This window comes from Scyliorhinus torazame, chromosome 1 (assembly GCF_047496885.1).
Source record: "Scyliorhinus torazame isolate Kashiwa2021f chromosome 1, sScyTor2.1, whole genome shotgun sequence".
NCBI lineage: Eukaryota > Metazoa > Chordata > Chondrichthyes > Carcharhiniformes > Scyliorhinidae > Scyliorhinus > Scyliorhinus torazame.
The window spans coordinates 222,486,855-222,506,372 of record NC_092707.1 but is presented as its reverse complement, the minus strand read 5'-3'; the positions used below and the strand labels follow the sequence as shown (position 1 = coordinate 222,506,372).

At 45.6% G+C, this 19,518-nt stretch overlaps 1 protein-coding gene across 2 annotated transcripts in view; it reads left to right on the top strand.

Annotated features, from left to right (window-relative positions):
* The window catches only part of tulp4a (TUB like protein 4a), a 691,812-nt gene that overhangs the window by 573,934 nt on the left and 98,360 nt on the right, over positions 1-19,518 (top strand). For both annotated transcript variants that reach the window (XM_072502637.1, XM_072502627.1), the window contains one exon: positions 8,931-9,074. In XM_072502637.1, coding sequence (XP_072358738.1) covers positions 8,931-9,074 — 144 coding nt within the window. The remainder of the gene's footprint in view (positions 1-8,930; positions 9,075-19,518) is intronic.

Sequence of the window (19,518 nt, the reverse complement as noted above, 5' to 3'; positions counted from 1 at the left end):
AGGGGCATTGACAGATCAAATGATGCCCTGATCTCTTCCGGGGTGCCATTTTAAAATGGCGACCCGATCTCTTCCTGGAGTTCCCCAGTGAAGGAAATGCGACTGAGTGTGGTCTCGGCGGAGCGATCCCCACTTTGGCCCGATAACGGGGTCTTTCTCGCTGCTACAGGTGCCGGGAACAACCCGCGAATACCACCCAAAATGGGACTCTCTTTATTTTTCGTTAAATCGCGCCCAATATTGGAGCCTGGTCCTCCTTTTCTTAACTTTATTAGTTCTTGTTTTTTGAGCTTCCCTTACTGGGAACATTGTATTTTTTTATTTTGCCCTGTCTTCTCTTTTTTTCAACCTCTTACTTCCTCCCTCGCTTCACCCAGGTGTTCTTGCTTTTTGCGCAGGTGCAAAACTCTTGTCTTCAACTTCGTGGTCGGCATCTTTAATTCCCGAATGTCCAAGAACCAGGGATGCGTCAGACAGGAAAGCGTTGCACATGTGCGGTTTGGAATATTTTATGTCAGTTATCAGAACTGTGCATGCAGCGGCTGGAAAGGGCCATGTGTGTGCAGTTCTGATTTTTTATATTGGTCATGCGCATGAGCCTAACCAATGTTAAAAATATCTGAACCGAGCCCATTCCCAGCTAGTGCATATGTGGGAGGCCCAAGGTTCATCAGGACTTGGAGATGCCGACCACAGAGCTGAAAACGAAGATGAGATTTAGATTCTTTATATCAGTGTGTAATCATTTTGAATTTTACTTTACGGAACACTTGTGGGGCCTTCATGGCGCACTCGTGGTAACCTCTGTTCTAATGCATAAACTACAAAAGCTTAGTAAACAGCAAGTAATTAGGAATTATCATTTATTGTGAAGGGCATTGATTACAAAAATAGGGAGATTATGCTTCAGTTGTCCAGGGCATTGGTGAGGCCACATCTGGAATATTGTGTGCATTATTGGTCTCCTTATTTCAGGGAAAATGGAAATATGTTGGGCACAGTTCAGAGCAGGTTTGCTATACCAAAAATGGGTGATTTAATAAGGACGCAGAAGTCCAAACCGAGTAAAAGTAAGAATGAAGTTTTTTTTACAAACAATATATTTACACTCCCCGGGTACTTCTCTGGTTGTTGCCTTACTGGACAACCTTATATATCCTAGGTAACTGAGATACCCCACCCCTAGCAGGGGAGCTCGTACTCCTGAAGGAGCACGGGGAAGACGAGCACTCCCAACCCGTATGTCTCATCCAGGATGTTACAGGTGAGTTGTCTTATGAGAAAGGTTGCTGAGGTTTGGTTTGTATCTACAAAAGTTTGGAAGAGTAAGAGGCGACTTGATTGAAACCTTGAAGATCCTGAGGGGTATTGACAAGGTGGATGTGTTTCCTCTTGTCAGAGAATCTAGAACTAGGGATCACTGTTTAAAAAATAAGGGGTCAAACATTTCAGATGGCGATGAGGAGAATTTTTTTCTCAGAGGGTAGTGCAACTCCAGAATTATTCCTCAAAAGACAGTGGAGCAGTATATTCAAATATTTTCAAGGCAGAGCCAGATAGATTCCTGATTAACAAGGGGATGAAAGGTTACCAGCAGTAAGCAGGAATGTGAGGTTGAGATTGCAATCAGATCAGCCATGATCTCATTGAATGGCAGAGCAGTCTCCAGGGGCCGAGTGGCCAAATCCTGCTCCTATCTCGTATGTATAAGACCATAAGACATAGGAGCGGAAGTAAGGCCATTCGGCCCATCGAGTCCACTCCACCATTCAATCATGGCTGATTTCAACTCCATTTACCCGCTCTCTCTCCATAGCCCTTAATTCCTCGAGAAATCAAGAATTTATCAACTTCTGTCTTAAAGACACTCAACGTCCTGGCCTCCACCGCCCTCTGTGGCAATGAATTCCACAGACCCACCACTCTCTGGCTGAAGAAATTTCTCCTCATCTCTGTTCTAAAGTGACCCCCTTTTATTCTAAGGCTGTGCCCCCGGGTCCTAGTCTCCCCTGCTAATGGAAACAACTTCCCTACATCCACCCTATCTAAGCCATTCATTATCTTGTAAGTTTCTATTAGATCTCCCCTCAACCTCCTAAACTCCAATGAATATAATCCCAGGATCCTCAGACGTTCATCGTATGTTAGGCCTACCATTCCTGGGATCATCCGTGTGAATCTCCGCTGGACCCGCTCCAGTGCCAGTATGTCCTTCCTGAGGTGTGGGGCCCAAAATTGCTCACAGTATTCTAAATGGGGCCTAACTAATGCTTTATAAAGCTTCAGAAGTACATCCCTGCTTTTATATTCCAAGCCTCTTGAGATGAATGACAACATTGCATTTGCTTTCTTAATTACGGACTCAACCTGCAAGTTTACCTTTAGAGAATCCTGGACTAGGACTCCCAAGTCCCTTTGCACTTCAGCATTATGAATTTTGTCACCGTTTAGAAAATAGTCCATGCCTCTATTCTTTTTTCCAAAGTGCAAGACCTCGCACTTGCCCACGTTGAATTTCATCAGCCATTTCTTGGACCACTCTCCTAAACTGTCTAAATCTTTCTGCAGCCTCCCCACCTCCTCCATACTACCTGCCCCTCCACCTATCTTTGTATCATCGGCAAACTTAGCCAGAATGCCCCCAGTCCCGTCATCTAGATCGTTAATATATAAAGAGAACAACTGTGGCCCCAACACTGAACCCTGCGGGACACCACTCGTCACCGGTTGCCATTCCGAAAAATAACCTTTTATCCCAACTCTCTGCCTTCTGCCTGACAGCCAATCGTCAATCCATGTTAGTACCTTGCCTCGAATACCATGGGCCCTTATTTTACTCAGCAGTCTCCCGTGAGGCACCTTATCAAAGGCCTTTTGGAAGTCAAGATAGATAACATCCATTGGCTCTCCTTGGTCTAACCTATTTGTTATCTCTTCAAAGAACTCTAACAGGTTTGTCAGGCACGACCTCACCTTACTAAATCCATGCTGACTTGTCCTAATCTGACCCTGCACTTCCAAGAATTTAGAAATCTCATCCTTAACAATGGATTCTAGAATCTTGCCAACAACCGAGGTTAGGCTAATTGGCCTATAATTTTCCATCTTTTTCCTTGTTCCCTTCTTGAACAGGGGGGTTTACAACAGCGATTTTCCAATCCTCTGGGACTTTCCCTGACTCCAGTGACTTTTGAAAGATCATAACTAACGCCTCCACTATTTCTTCAGCTATCTCCTTTAGAACTCTAGTATGTAGTCCATCTGGGCCCGGAGATTTATCAATTTTTAGACCTCTTAGTTTCTCTAGCACTTTCTCCTTTGTGATGGCTACCATATTCAACTCTGCCCCCTGACTCTCCGGAATTGTTGGGATATTACTCATGTCTTCTACTGTGAAGACTGACGCAAAGTACTTATTTAGTTCCTCAGCTATTTCCTTGTCTCCCATCACTACCAGTGTCATTTTGGAGCGGCCCAATGTCAACTTTTGCCTCCCGTTTGTTTTTAATGTATTTAAAGAAACTTTTACTATCATTCCTAATGTTACTGGCTAGCCTACCTTCATATTTGATCCTCTCTTTCCTTATTTCTCTCTTTGTTATCCTCTGTTTGTTTTTGTAGCCTTCCCAATCTTCTGACTTCCTACTACTCTTTGCCACATTATAGGCTTTCTCTTTTGCTTTGATGCATTCCCTAACTTCCTTTGTCAGCCATGGCTGCCTAATCCCCCCTCTGATAACCTTTTTTTTCTTTGGGATGAACCTCTGTACTGTGTCCTCAATTACTCCCAGAAACTCCTGCCATTGCTGTTCTACTGTCTTTCCCGCTAGGCTCTGCTCCCAGTCGATTTTCGTCAGTTCCTCCCTCATGCCCCTGTAGTTACCTTTATTTAACTGTAACACCTTTACATCTGATTCTACCTTCTTTCTTTCAAATTGGAGATTGAATTCTACCATATTATGATCACTGCCTCCTAAGTGCTCCCTTACTTTAAGATCTTTAATCAAGTCTGGCTCATTACATAACACTAAGTCCAGAATGGCCTGTTCCCTCGTGGGCTCCATCACAAGCTGTTCCAAAAAGCCCTCCTGTAAACATTCAATGATTTTTTAAAAAAATTTATTACATTTTAATTAATTTTTAAGAGTCATTTGATCATACAGAACCAGAGTATTGCTGACAAAAGGTTCCTTTATTCAGCAATACGCAAATTAATTTATTATTTTCTTAATTTATAATTAACAAACCCTAGTACTCCTAATCAACTTTACTACTGCCAGTAAACTGTACTAATACTAATAAAACTCTACAATTACTAATAAATTAATCAAGATTTGACAGATAAATGAGCACAATATTCACCAACCAATCACTTACCTGCTCCCCTCTCCCTCTCTGCGCTATTCTCTTACTCACCAAATTCTCAAGTTCACACTCTTGTGATGAGCTACACTTAGTGATGAGTTGCTGTCTTCGATATTCTACACAAGAATCACCTTCAATGCAAAGTCTGTTCACACATAAACAGAATGAACAAAATGTGCAGGAGTATTTTTGTTTACTGCCACTTTGCTTCACTCACTTGACAATAACCAAACTGGTATATTGTGTCAACGGACTTGTCACTGTGGGGAATCAGTGTTTATTTTTATTCCTCAATGGCAATTAGGATCCAGTTTTTTCCCTAACCTAATGCTGGTAACTGCTGTTTACTTTGGCACCATCCATTTTGTTATTCCTTCTCCTTAACCTGTGGACTCTTAGTGGATCTTTCATGGAAAACCTGGTGGGTCCGGTATAGGCTTGGAGGGCCAAAGGGCCTGTTCCTGTGCTGTATTGTTCTTTGTTCTTTCCCAGTTTTTTACTTTATTAGTTAAAATTGTGATTGATCTTTTGACTAATGTCAGCTGTTTTAACAATTCAGAACTAAAAACCTAAAATGTTGATAATGTGTATCAGCAGTTAATTAAAATCATAGAACTGATGCAACCATGCTTTAAAGCTCTACACAAATGTATTTATTACAGTCCAGGTTAAGGAAAAGTTAAGTCAACCAAACTTTGTGTTATAAAGTCTCAATATAAAAATACACCAGGAAATACCCCCCCCCCCCCCCCTTCCAGGTCTCCAGCTCCTCCCGTCCACTGCCTCTTGTAAAACTCCTCCTCCCAACCTCGGTTCCTTCCCCCCAACTTTCCACCCCGGCTAGACCACTTGGACCCTGTTCTGCCAGGCTCCGATGGCCGCAGCCCCTCCCCCCCACCTCACTCCCCTTCACTGGCCGGCTTAAACCGACCAGCGTGGAGGCCCCCCGCCCGGGTCCCTTTCCCACTTGCCCGGCCCTAGGAAAGCCCAAAGGTCCCCTTTTAGCACACAAACCCCGCATATCCACCTACACCCCAAAGAACCCTTGTTTCGAGTGAAAGTTCCGTCCCTTCCCTTGTCCAAATATATACCACATTGGCTCCTTTAGCCTCTTCACCCGCGCGCAGTGATACAAAAAAGAAGAAAATACAGTCATGAGGTTACATCGGCACATGGCCATTCTGCCACAGTCCTTCTGCTTTCGCAAACTCCTCCGCTGATTCCGCTGTTCCAAAATAAAAGTCCCTGAGCTTGTAAGTCACCCTCAGCTTCGCTGGATATACAATGCCGCACCGCACAGTGCCCTCTTCACCCGGTTGAAGGCAGCCCGCCTCCTTGCCAGCTCCACCGTAAAGTCCTGGTATACACGTATACCAGCTCCAGGCCACTGCATCACCCGCTTCTGCTTGGCCCAGCTCAGGATCTTCGCCTTCACACTGTACCTACGAAAGCACAGAGTCACTGCCCTTGGCGGATCACTCGCCTTTGGTACAGGCCTCCACGACCGATGAGCCCGATCCAGTTCATATCGGGAGGGATCCTCCCCCTCCCCCAATAGTTTTGCCAGCATCGCGGCAAAATACTCAGTCGGCTTTGGTCCTTCAACTACTTCGGGCAGCCCCACAATCCTCAAATTCTGTCGCCTGAATCTGTTTTCCAGGTCTTCCATTTTTCCTCGCAGATCCTTGTTAGTGTCCACCACCTTCCGCACCTCTTTCCCCATCGAGGCAAGTTGATCACCGTGCTGCAATAACGTCTCCTCCACTTCCTTCAGCACCTCCCCTTGCTCTCGCACCTCCGCCACTGCACTCGCCACCTCCGTCCTCACCGGGGAAACCGCCTCCTCCACCAGCACACTCAAAACCGCCCTCATCTCCTTCCTCACCGTCTCCATGCATTTCGCAATCTGCGCCAACTGCTTTTCAAATTCCGCAGCCATCACCTTAGTTATTTCTTCAGCCGTAAGCAGTGCGGCCTTCCCTGGTGCTCCAGCCTCCATTTTCCTTGGTGACCCCGCGGTGACCTTTCCACTCCCCGACGGACCTTCAGCTGTTTTTTTTCGGCCATTTTTTTGCTCACCATCGACATTTTTTTTTCCTCCTGTGTCTTCACTGTGCCTCCTCCGTGCCTTCTCCCTGCTTCTGCCGCCTCCGTGGACCCTGGGACCGGGCTTAAAGCCCCGAAAATGCCGTTCCCGAACGGGAGCCCTCCATTGTGCGGCCGCCTCCCGCCCGCCGTCACCGGAAGTCCCAATCCTATAGCTATTACGTTGTAATAGGGAAATGATGTGCTATTTCAATTAGGATGTGAGAGCAAGCGAGTAAGAGCTGTCAAATCAGCTTTGCATTTCTCACGTAACAAAATACAATTAATGGTTCAATTTTGTTTGAACCACATCTGCCATCACTTAGCCATCAGCAAATACAATGGAGTAGGCCATTCAACCCTTCAAGGCTGCTCTGCCATTTGATAAGATCATGGCTGATCTGGTTGCTGTCTCAACTCTACTTTCCTGTCTGCCCCCAACCCAATAAACTTGACTCCCTTATCTAACAAGAGACCTGTTAGAGGTCTACAAAATTATGGGAGGCATAGGCAGGGTGGATAATCAGAGGCTTTCTCGAAGGGTGGAAATGTCAATTACAAGGGGGCACAGATTCAAGGTGAGAGGGAGAAAGTTTAAGAGAGATGTGCGGGGGAAGTTTTTCACGCAGATAGCGGTGGGTGCCTGGAACACGCTGCCAGAGGATGGTGGAATCAGGCACATTATCAACATTTAAGAGGCATCTGGGTGGGTACATGAATAGGGAGGAGATAGACAGATACGGACTGAGGAAGGGCAGGAGGTTTTTTTAGTTCGGGAATCATGATCGGTACAGGCTTGAAGGGCCAATGGGCAGGTTGCTGTGCTGTACTTTTTTTTGTTCTTTGTCCTTCTTTGTTATATCTAACTCAGCCTTGAATAAGTTCAATGAGCCAGCCTCCACCACTTTCTAGGGAAGAGAATTCCATGAACTAATGATCCTTTGAGAGAAATAAATTTTCCTAATTTCCATCTTAAAATAGAGCCTTCTTATTCTTAAACTATGCCCCCTAGTTCTAGTCTCTCCCATAAGAGAAAACACCCTTCAGGTATCCACTCTGTCAAGTCCACTCTGCATCTTACATGCCTCAGTAAGATCACGTCTCATTCTTCTTAATTTCAGTGGATGCAGGTTAATGCAATTGACCAATTTCACAATAAATCAATGGGCCCAGCAGCAGTTACTGGAACTTGTTGCATGTTATATTACTTGGAGTAATATATGTTACTCATTTGTTTATACCGATATGTTATTCATTTGTTTATTAACTTGATGATGATGAATACTCAAAGTCGTCCAATGAAAGCAAATAATTTATTGAGTAACTAATCAATTAACTTGTGAGTTCGATTCTTTAATACTTTTACTAGTTATTAAATTAAACAAGATAGAACTAGAATAAACTGTGATTAATTATACTTGCACTCTGAGCTAACTACACCTCTGGTCTCTAGTCACAAGACACACAAAGAGAGGCGGGAAAACAGAATGAGTCTGTTTTTATACTCCCTGTTAGTGTTGCCCTCTAGCGATCATTTAACTGTAATGACTATACATTAACCCCTTATGTATATACAATACACAGATCACTACATTGCCCACAAGAACAAAGAAAAGTACAACACAGGAACAGGCCCTTCAGCCCTCCAAGCCTGCGCCGACCATGCTGTCCATCTAACCTGAAACATTATACACTTCCGGGGTCCGTATCCCTCTATTCCCATCCTATTCATGTATTTGTCAAGAGTGATGAAAGTGGAAACAATCAATGACTTAAAAAGGAAATTGGATGGAATCTTGAACAAAATAAACTTGCAGAGCTATGGGAATCAAGCGAAAGAGTGGGATTCACAGGATTGCTTCACATCGAGCCGGCATAATGTCCAAATGGCTGATTTCCGTGCTGTAAATAGCTGACTATTTTGACAAAATAGGGCCAATTTTCCACAGAAACTGAGCAAATCTATATTCTATATTAAAAAATGAAGCTAATTACCACAAGTAACGCTAACTCCCTGAAAGATGGTCTCAAATATATATTAAAGTTCTACTTCAGGGGAATGTGTGTTACCCATTTTTTGCAATAATTTGAAAGTAGGGAAGACAGAGGTAGATTTGTATCTCTACAGCACCGTTCCCATTCTCAAGATGTACTCAAACACTTTTGAAAGTGTAGTTCTGTGGTTGGGTAGTCAAACTCCCAACAGAAAAGTCAGCAAAATATCAATTGAGGTAACTTGGTTTCGGTGGCTTTGGATAGAGATAAATATTTTCCAGCTTTGACAAAGAGTCATCCAGATTCGAAACATTAGCTCCCTTTGCTCTCCACAGATGCTGTCAGACCTGCTGAGATTGTCCAATATTTTCTTGTTTTTCTGATAAATATTTTCCTGTTTATTTTCAGCTTTAATGTAATTTATTCTATGCTTTAGCATTTTTAGAAGTGCATATAATTAACAATAATCATCTTGTCATTCTTAGTAATCTACAAAACCAGCTTGCTCCATCTTCAGCCCAGACAAATGACTATTTACCTACCAGAGGTACGCAAGCTAACAATGGACTTCATCAATATGTCTATATTTAATCCCAGTGTTTTCAGTGAAGATGAAGATGATCTTGCAGGTGAGCCTTATCTATATTCATAGAAATATATTTAAAGTAAGATGAGACTCAACCTACTTTATCCTTGAGAAATTTGCTTGCAAGTGCACAGGTCTCCAAAGGTAGCAGTACAGGTAGATAAGATTGTAAAGAAGGCATATGGAATGCTCTCCTTCATTGGCAGAGGCATAGAATACAAACATTGAGACACGAGGCACTGGTGAGTCCACAACTAGAGTATTGTGCACAGTTCTGGTCATTATAATAATAATATAATAATCTTTATTGTCACAAGTAGGCTTACATCAACACTGCAATGAAGTTACTGTGAAAATCCCCTAGTCGCCACATTCCGGCGCCTGTTCGGTTACACTGAGGGAGAATTCAGAGTGTCCAAATTACCTAACAGCACGTCTTTCGGGACTTGTGGGAGGAAACCGGAGCACCCGGAGGAAACCCACGCAGACACTGGGAGAACTGCAGACTCCGCACAGATAGTGACCCAAGACGGGAATCGAGCATCCGACCCTGGAGCTGTGAAGCAGCAGTGTTACCCACTGTACTACCGTGCTACCCAGGTGTTGGGGAATGGGAGGTTTGGGAGGGTAAGATGTGACAGAGGGAGATGTGGGGAGGGGGTGATACCCTTTCAATATGTTCCCATTTATTGTGTATTCCCTTTTAATGTTTGACCTCCCTAAATGCATTACCTCACACTTGTCAGAGTTGAACTTCATCTGCCACTTTCCTGGCCACTCCAACAATCGATCTCATTCATTTTGGAGCTTACAGCTATCCTCTACACTATCCACTACATGGCCAATTTTTGTGTCGTCTGCAAATTTCCCAATTGTGCCCCCCACATTCAAGTCCAAATCGTTAATATATAAAACAAACAGCAGGGGTCCCAACACCAAGCCATTGTTGTGCTTCCTTTTCCTATACTCTTTTCTCTGTCCTTTCTGTGGCTCTGTTCCAATTATGGCAATCAGTGAATTTGCCCTTTCTATGTTATCTATGTCCTAATGCTTAGAGTCGCCAGGTATCAAATGATACCACCACAAGTTTCAACCGGCTATCGATCAAAGAGCCAAACACCAGTTAGTTAGTTCAAGGTCAAGGGTACTTTATTTACACACAATTAGTCATGCAACATAAACACTACTAGTTAACTACACTTATCGACTAAGACAATCTGTACTTAACTCCGGGCACCCGGCTTAGGTCAGAAAACAGTGGTCGCTGTTCGATTCTGGATCTATCGAGTCCGAAGGAATAACTGCTGCTTAGCTAGGCTCATCCGTCTGGTAGCGAGCCTTGAACTTGTACTTGCTTCTGGTGTTGCTGTACTTGGAGATGGCCGTAACCGGGACCAAGAGAGGGCGAACATGTGGCGGACTCTTCTTCTTATACTTTGGGGTTTTCGCACTCTTTTGGACGGTCCTCCAGTTTGGACCCCATTAATTGGACCCCCTGATCACTCCGTTCGATTCTTAACCAATAAGTGGGCGGGGATCTGGATGGCTGGGCGTGTCCCAAGCGGTCACTGACCCCGTTGTTTGCGTTTCCCTTGAACAGGGAGTGGCGCCAAAATGTCTGGGACTGTCCTGGTCGCTCGAGTACCAGTCCTTTGTTTAGGTGAAGCCGGGCCATCAAATGCTAATCGGCCCCATTAAATTGCTAATTGGATGGAGTTTCGAAACCTCTGGACTTCTTGCTTACAAATATGCATTTCAGGCTCTGAGCCTGCCTTGAGTCTTGGCTTGTCCATTTTACCCGCTAGGCTTTGCGAGTTTCCCTGTACCTAGTTGGAAGTGTCCATCCCAGATGGCTACACCATGCAGAACACTACTTGAGACATCTTTCCATTCGCAAGGACAGCCATCGATCATTACTGTTTGTTTCCTGATACTGAGCCAACTTTAAATCCAATTCGCCACATTACCCTTTATCATGGGCTTTTACTTTTTTGACCAGTCTGCCAATAGGGACCTTGTCAAATGCCTTACTAAAATCCATGTAGACAACATCCACTGCATTACCCTCATTGATCCTTCCTGTCACTTCCTCAAAGAATTCAATCGAATTTGTACGACATGACCTTCTCTTAGCAAAACCAATGTGACTATCCCTGACTAGTCCTTGCCTTTCTGAGCGACAGTTTATCCATCTCTCTGGATTGATTCTAACAATTTTTCCACCACTAAAGTAAGACTAACTGGCCTATAAATGTTTGATCTTTCCTTTGTACCCATTTTAAACAGCGGGACCACATTTGCATTCCGCCAGTCTTTTGGCACCTCTCCTGTATCTAGTGAAGATTGGAAAATAATCCTCAGAGCAACTGCTATATCCTCCCTGACCACCTTCAACGGCCTAGGAAACAATCCACCCGGCCCTGGCGACTTATCCACTTTCAAGGATTCCAACTACTCTAACACTCCTCTCTCGTTATGATTATTTTATCCAATATTTCACACTGCTCCTCTTGGATTACTATATGTGTATCATCCCTTTCCTTTGTGAATACTGAGACAAAAAAATTATTTAAATCTCTTTCCATAGCCTCTGCATCTTCACACAAGTTCCCTTCTTCATCTCTGATAGGTCGTATTTTTTCCTTAACTATACATTTGCTCTTTATATACTGGTCAGACATCTTTGCGTTTTCGTTAATCTTGCCTGCTAATATTTTTCATGCCCTCGCTTTAATTTTCTCATTTCATTTTTTCCTTCATCCTTGCATTTTCTGCACTGGCCATTAACTGACCAGCCAGCATGAAATTCTGCTCGATGGCCGATCGCGGCCAGGAGCACATTTTGAGTCCGCTTTCAGGCATGCCAAGTATGTGTGCCCAACGGGCGAAAAATTCTGATCCAGGTTTTGCTGCACATGGACACGACTCTTCAGTAACTGAGGAGTCATGAATGGTGCTGAACATTGTGCAATCATCAGCTAATATCTCCACTTCTGACCTTATAATGGAAGGAAGGTCATTGATCACAGAGCTAAAGATGGCCAGACTGAGGAAACTACCCTGAAAATCTCCTGCAATGTTGTTCTCTGACTTGAGGAATTGAAATGATTGACCTCCATCAACCACAACCATCTTCCTTTGTGCTAGATATTACTCGAACCAGTGGAGCTAGGGATCTGTGATGCCATACTTCGTCAAATGCTGCATTTATGCCAAGGGCAGTTAAGTTACTCTCACCTTACCTCTCAAGTTCAGCTCTTTTGTCCATACAGAACATACAGTGCAGAAGGAGGCCATTCGGCCCATCAAGTCTGCACTAACCCACTTAAGCCCTCGCTTCCACCCTATCCCCGTAACCCAATAACCCTCCTAACCTTTTTGGTCACTAAGGGCAAATTTATCATGGCCAATCCACTAACCTGCATGTCTTTGGACTGTGGGAGGAAACCGGAGCACCCGGAAGAAACCCACGCAGACACGGGGAGAACATGCAGACTCCGCACAGACAGTGACCCAGCGGGGAATCGAACTTGGGACCCTGGCGCTGTGAAGCCACAGGGTTATCCACTTGTACTACCGTGCTGCCCGCCATGTTTGGACCAAGGCTGTGATGAGGTCAGAAGCTGAGTGGCCCTGCCAGAACCAAAACTGAGCTTCAGTGAGCAGGTTATTGCTGAGTAAGTGCCGCTGGATAGCATTGTCGATGACACCTTTCAGCACTTTTCTGTTGATCAGGAGTAGACTAATGAGGCCAGTTGAATCTGTCCTGCTTTTTGTGTACAGTACATAACTGGGCAATTTTCCACATTGCCAATGTTGTAGCTGTACTGAAACAGCTTGGCTAAGTGTGCAAGTAGTTCTGGAGTGTGGTGATATGCATCACTAAATACACAAGGGGTTAATGTGAACACACCTAGCTAGACACTAGAGGGAGCACCAGAGACATCATGACACACAGACATTCAACCTATAGGTCAATAAGATAGGACACGACCAATGGGCAGTCAAGACACACACAGAGGTGACACTACCACAAGGGGGCTACCCATATATAAGGACACGGCACACATGATCTTCCTCTTTCCAGTGGAGACACTTAGTGAGTACAGACAGGGTTGATTGAAACACACCACACCCACCACGTGGATTGTAGCAGATTGGTTAGTTAGTCTGAGTAGCTATAGCAGGATTAACAGGAGAGTTGAATCCAAACAGGAGAATTGTTAATAGACAAATTCCAAGAATTCTGCGAGGAACATACAAGAAAAAACAGTAAAAGAGGCGCCAGTACTGACCACGAGGCGAAGGTAGGCTTTCCATTGCAGAAAACGGCAGTTTTGATATGCAGCCATCTTGGAAAAGGAGCCGCACATGCGCAGTTGCGCGAAGAGCGCACAGAACGGGATGGTCCGTTTGCGCATGCGCGAGAAGCCGCGCATGCGCAACTGCGAAAAGGCCCCAAGTACAGGAACAGCGATATACGCACGCGCAATCGCTTCCTAAGCTCTACATCACAAGCGTCATGACGTCAGAGGCCCCGGATCACGCCAACTTAAAGGGGCAATGCCCGAAAAAAGGTGAAAAAAAGATTTCAAGCCGTAAAACACAATTCTTTCACCTGGAACGACAGCACAATACCTGAACTTCGACCAGTAGCTGAAAGTAACCTCCGCAGAACCCTGCAACAAGCAGTTAGCACTGCCCTAGAAGATGATATGGTCCTAGAAGACTACGACTCAGACGAAGATTTCATCTTTGGACGTGGCGACCCCAGTACCAAATCGGAACCACATTGAAGACCCCGACGACGAGTTCTTTGGATTGGGCAATCCTCAGCCCAGCATATATGACATCCCGACTCGTGAGTGCAGGATTATGCTGCGGCCTGACGCCAAGAGACAGAGAGCGGTACAAGCCCACAGAGAGCGGCCTGCTGCCACACAGAGAGTGGTCCACGCGCCGCGAAGAGTCCCCGACGCCTCACAGAGAGTGGTCCACGCACCGCGAAGAGTCCCCGACTCCACACAGAGAGTGGTCCACGCACCACGAAGGGTCCCAGCCTCCACACACAAAGCGATGAAAGACTCCACAGCGAGACAACTGCCCGTCTCCACACAAAAAGTGACTCCAGTGACACAAGCCTCCACAGCGAGCTTGTGGACAGCCTCCACGATAGAAGCAATGCAAGACTCCAGAGCGCAGTCCTTGCATGAACAAGAAGTGATGATAGTCTCCACAACGAGACCAATGCACGATTCCACACAGAGAACGCTGCAAGACTCCACAGAGGGAGTGACACAAGCCTCCAAAGTGAGCTCGTGGACAGACTCCATGATGGATGGGTGCATGAACAAGACCATGAGGGTCTAGCAACCTCCTCTGAGCAACCAGCAGCAGACAATGCAAATCTGCCACGCTAAAGTGAACAACAGAAAGACTATGACAGTCTGCCACGCTCAAGTGTACAGCAAGCAGACAATGACAGTCTACCATGCTCAAGTGTACAACAAGAAGACTATCACAGTCTGCCACGCTCAAGTGAACAGCAAGCAGACTATGACAGTCTACCAAGCTCAAGAGCAAAGCAAGAAGACACTGAGGTTCTACCCACTGCGACAAGTGATGAAGGCATCCCATTTCCCACACCAGATATGCAACGTGACATACCTCAGCTAGAGTGTATAGAGGCATTCGACAATCACGGTGAGACTACTGGTGACTCCAGTGACACCACGTTAATTCAAACCTCATCCGCTCGACCCTCTCAACAAGAAAATGCATTCCTGAACGTTTTGACTCTGGACGGAGAGCATCAAGAAACCTCAGAAGATTCAAGTGAACCTGAAAGGGCTGCAGACGGGGAGCATCGACAAGCCAAAACTGACTCAGGTGAAACAGACCAGACTCCAGACGGGGAGCATCGACAAGCCAAAGCTGATTCAAGTAAGCCGGACATGACTCCAGACGGGGAGCGCCGCGGAATCAGAGACGGCACGCTCAAGGAAACAGCAGATGCCACAAAGGTCGCTGACACAAGTAACTGTGTGAAGGACTCATACAATCCACTCGGTATGGTCATTGAGCGCAACAAACTCAACAACAAAATCTACACAAACAACAACAAAGACAACGACACGAAGCGTACCAGAGCCAACAACGTTGACAACAAGCACAACAAAAACAACAACAATGGAACTACGACTGGTACGACATGGTACAACTCTGCAAATGAGCGACACTGTTACTGCTCAGCTCAGTACAATGACATACCATGGCAGGACGATGCATCTTACCAATTCGCGTTTGCTGCACTACCAACAGGCAACCTGGCTTTCAGGACAGATGCCATCAAGAATGAAACAGACTCCAAATCAGTCAATGAAGTGATTTGAGCACTTGAACAACTCCTGATGACCAAACACCAGGACACTGACGGCGTTTACAAGGGAATGACAACGTCACTATTGATACTTCTATACCAGACCATATAAGTTCATGAACTTTGGACTCATAACTTTTATTTTGTATTGTCTTATCCTCAAAGTCATCACAACTATTATTTGGTCTTGTATACTATTGTATATTCATCACAGTCATCATAACTTGTACATAGCATCACTTATCTACCTGTTTTTGTTCAATTTTCTTTAATACTGTACAGAAAATATGTAACACGAAAAAAGGGGGGATGTGGTGATATGCATCACTAAATACACAAGGGGTTAATGTGAACACACTACACCTAGTTAGACACTAGAGGGAGCACCAGAGACATCATGACATACAGACATTCAATCAATAGGTCAGTAAGATAGGACACGACCAATGGGCAGTCAAGACACACACACAGGTGACACTACCACAAGGGGGCTACCCATATATAAAGACACAGCACACATGATCTTCCTCTTTCCAGTGGAGACACTTAGTGAGTACAGACAGGGTTGATTGAAACACACCACACCCACCATGTGGATTGTAGCAGACTGGTTAGTTAGTCTGAGTAGCTATAGCAGGATTAACAGGAGAGTCGAATCCAAGTAGGAGAATTGTTAATAGTTTAATAAATGTGTTGAAGCTATCTCCAAGTCTGAACCTTTGTCAGAGTGCACATCAAGGAAGCAGCTTATGCTACGTCAAGAGCATAACAATACATGGAGCACATGTCTTGAGTACTTTTGCTGGAATGTTGTCTTTGCTGTATCCAGTGCCTTCAACTGTTTTTTGATATCACATGGAGTGAATTGAATTGTGCGGTGGTTACTCCTACCAATACTATCATGGACAGATGCACCTATGACAGGTCGGAAGATGAGGACGAGGTCAAGTAGCTTCTTTCCCCATCCCATGCCACAGATCCAATCTAGCAGTTATGCCCTTCATGGCTCAGTCAGCAGTGCTACTAACGAGCCACTTTTGGTGAAGAACATTGACTTTTGGGTGGAACAGTGTCTCACAGTGTCAGGAACCGAGGTTCAATTCCAGCCTTGGGTGACTTTCTGTGTGGAATTTAGACTTTCTCCCCGTGTCCGCATGGGTTTCCTCCCACAGTCCAAAGATGTGCAGGTTAGGTCGTCTGGCCATGCTAAAATTGCCCCTTATTGTCCAAGATGTGCAGGTTAGGTGGATTGGCCATGCTAAAATTCTCCTTCGTGTCCAAAGATGTACAGTTTAGGTGGGATGATGGAGATAGGGCAGGGCTGTGGGCCTAGGTGGGGTGCTCTTTCGGAGGGTCAGTGCAGACTCGATGGGCCGAATGGCCGCCTGCTGCACTGTAGGGGTTCTGTGCTAAGTTCCCCACCCATTTCCACTCTCCATGCATCTTTCAACTGGTGTTCAGCATGGAGGAGTACTGATTCATCAGCTGAGTGGGGACGATAGGTGGTAACCAACAAGAGGTTTCGTTGCTGAAGGTTGACTGGGTGCCATGAGATTTCATGGGGTCCAGAGTCAATATTGAGGATTCCCACGACAACTCCCTCCTGACTGTGTCTCATCCCTTTGGCAGGTCTTTTGTGTTAGTGGCACAGGATATAGCCAGAGATGATGATGGAGTGCCTATACTCTGTGGAGTTTATAAGAATGAGAGGTGATTTATTGAATCACGTAAAATTATGAGGCGGCATGACATGGAAAATACTTTAATAGGGCGAAGGCAGTGCTTTACAAGAGCGATGTGGCATTCGGGGTGATCTATCCGGCGAAGATGAGAGTTAAGTACAACTCCAAGGACCATTTCTTTGAGACAGCGGAGGTGGTGCAGGCTTTCGTGAGGGCTGAAGGACTGGGACTGAACTGAGTTTGGACTTTGATTTCTTATATTGTAGTTGGGAGGGGTTGATTTGGGGGTGTGGAATAAAGAGTCGGGATTTTTTCCCTTGGTTTGGTGTTTGACATGTTGGGTTGTTTAGAATGGTTGGGTGTGGGGAGGGGGGGGTTCTTTGTGCTGGCAAACCGGCTTTGACGGGCCTAGGAACTCTGAATGGTGGGGGGATGGGAAGTAGGCAGAGAGGAGTGGTTTCGAGAGGAAGTGGTTGGGGGGTTTCTGGGATGGGGGTGTAGGGGTAGTTGGTTGACGGTGTCTAGGGGTAGAGCTTGGTCCCATTCATGGGGCGGGGCTGGGTGCCATTTTAGGAGGACGGTGGGCTTAAGCAGTTGGCAGGGGTTCCAGGAATGCCACACGGGGCGGTCATGGCTGATAGGTGGAGGGGCGGAGAGCGACCCCCAATCCGAATGGTAACGTGCCATGGTTGGGTGGACCAATGAAGAGGGCAAAAGCCTTTTCGCATTTAAAGATCTAGAGAGCCACGTGGTGCTGTTGCAGGAGACCCATCTGAGGGTCAAGGACCAGGTTAGGCTTCGGAATCATAGATTTACAGTGCAGAAGGAGGCCATTCGGCCCATCGAGTCTGCACCGGCTCTTTGAAAGAGCACCCTACCCAAGCCCACACCTCCACCCTATCCCCATAACCCAGTAACCTCACCCAACACTAAGGGCAATTTTGGACACTAAGGGCAATTTAGCATGGCCAACACTATCCTCATTCAAACAATCCAAAAATAATCTATACATCTTAAACTGTATAAAATAGCAGGACACAAATTTCTCTGGCCTGGCAGTCATGGCCAGAATACATTAAACAAATGGATGCTCTTTAATCCGTCCCAATGGGTTCGGTGGTCTGGTGAAATCCGAAAATGGGGAGCTTAAACCTGTATACCGGGGTGCGAGAGCGATATGCTCTCTTTCGCCATTTCCTACCTCTAAATGCACGACACTGCAAAGTATCGCCAGTAATAAGAGTGCTTCGACTACATATGAGAGTGAGTACCAGGTGATAAACTTATCACACCAGGTTGGGGTATTGCTAGCTGTTGCTGGGCTAGTTATCTCGGGGTTTCGTGTATTACAGGGGTGAGAATCATTTATGGTTTGTGTGGTAGGGGTCAGGGGGGTAGCGTCTGCGCGCAACTGAAGGGGTCCTGCTAAGATCCATGTGAACACGAAGGTTGTCTTCATCTTTGTCGGTCTTCTGCAAAGAGACATAGATAGGATGCAGAGCTGGGCTGAGAAGTGGCAGATGGAGTTTAACCCTGAAAAGTGTGAGGTTGTCCATTTTGGAAGGACAAATATGAATGCGGAATACAGGGTTAACGGTAGAGTTCTTGGCAATGTGGAGGAGCAGAGAGATCTTGGGGTCTATGTTCATACATCTTTGAAAGTGGCCACTCAAGTGGATAGAGCTGTGAAGAAGGCCTATGGTGTGCTCGCGTTCATTAACAGAGGGATTGAATTTAAGAGCCGTGAGGTGATGATGCAGCTGTACAAAACTTTGGTAAGGCCACATTTGGAGTACTGTGTACAGTTCTGGTCGCCTCATTTTAGGAAGGATGTGGAAGCTTTGGAAAAGGTGCAAAGAAGATTTACCAGGATGTTGCCTGGAATGGAGCGTAGGTCTTACGAGGAAAGGTTGAGGGTGCTAGGCCTTTTCTCATTAGAACGGAGAAGGATGAGGGGCGACTTGATAGAGGTTTATAAAATGATCAGGGGAATAGATAGAGTAGACAGTCAGAGACTTTTTCCCCGGGTGGAACAAACCATTACAAGGGGACATAAATTTAAGGTGAAAGGTGGAAGATATAGGAGGGATATCAGAGGTAGGTTCTTTATCCAGAGAGTAGTGGGGGCATGGAATGCACTGCCTGTGGAAGTAGTTGAGTCGGAAACATTAGGGACCTTCAAGCAGCTATTGGATAGGTACATGGATTACAGTAAAATGATAGTGTAGATTTATTTGTTCTCAAGGGCAGCACGGTAGCATTGTGGATAGCACAATTGCTTCACAGTTCCAGGGTCCCAGGTTCGATTCCGGCTTGGGTCACTGTCTGTGCGGAGTCTGCACGACCTCCCCGTGTCTGCGTGGGTTTCCTCCGGGTACTCCGGTTTCCTCCCACAGTCCAAAGATGTGCGGGTTAGGTGAATTGGC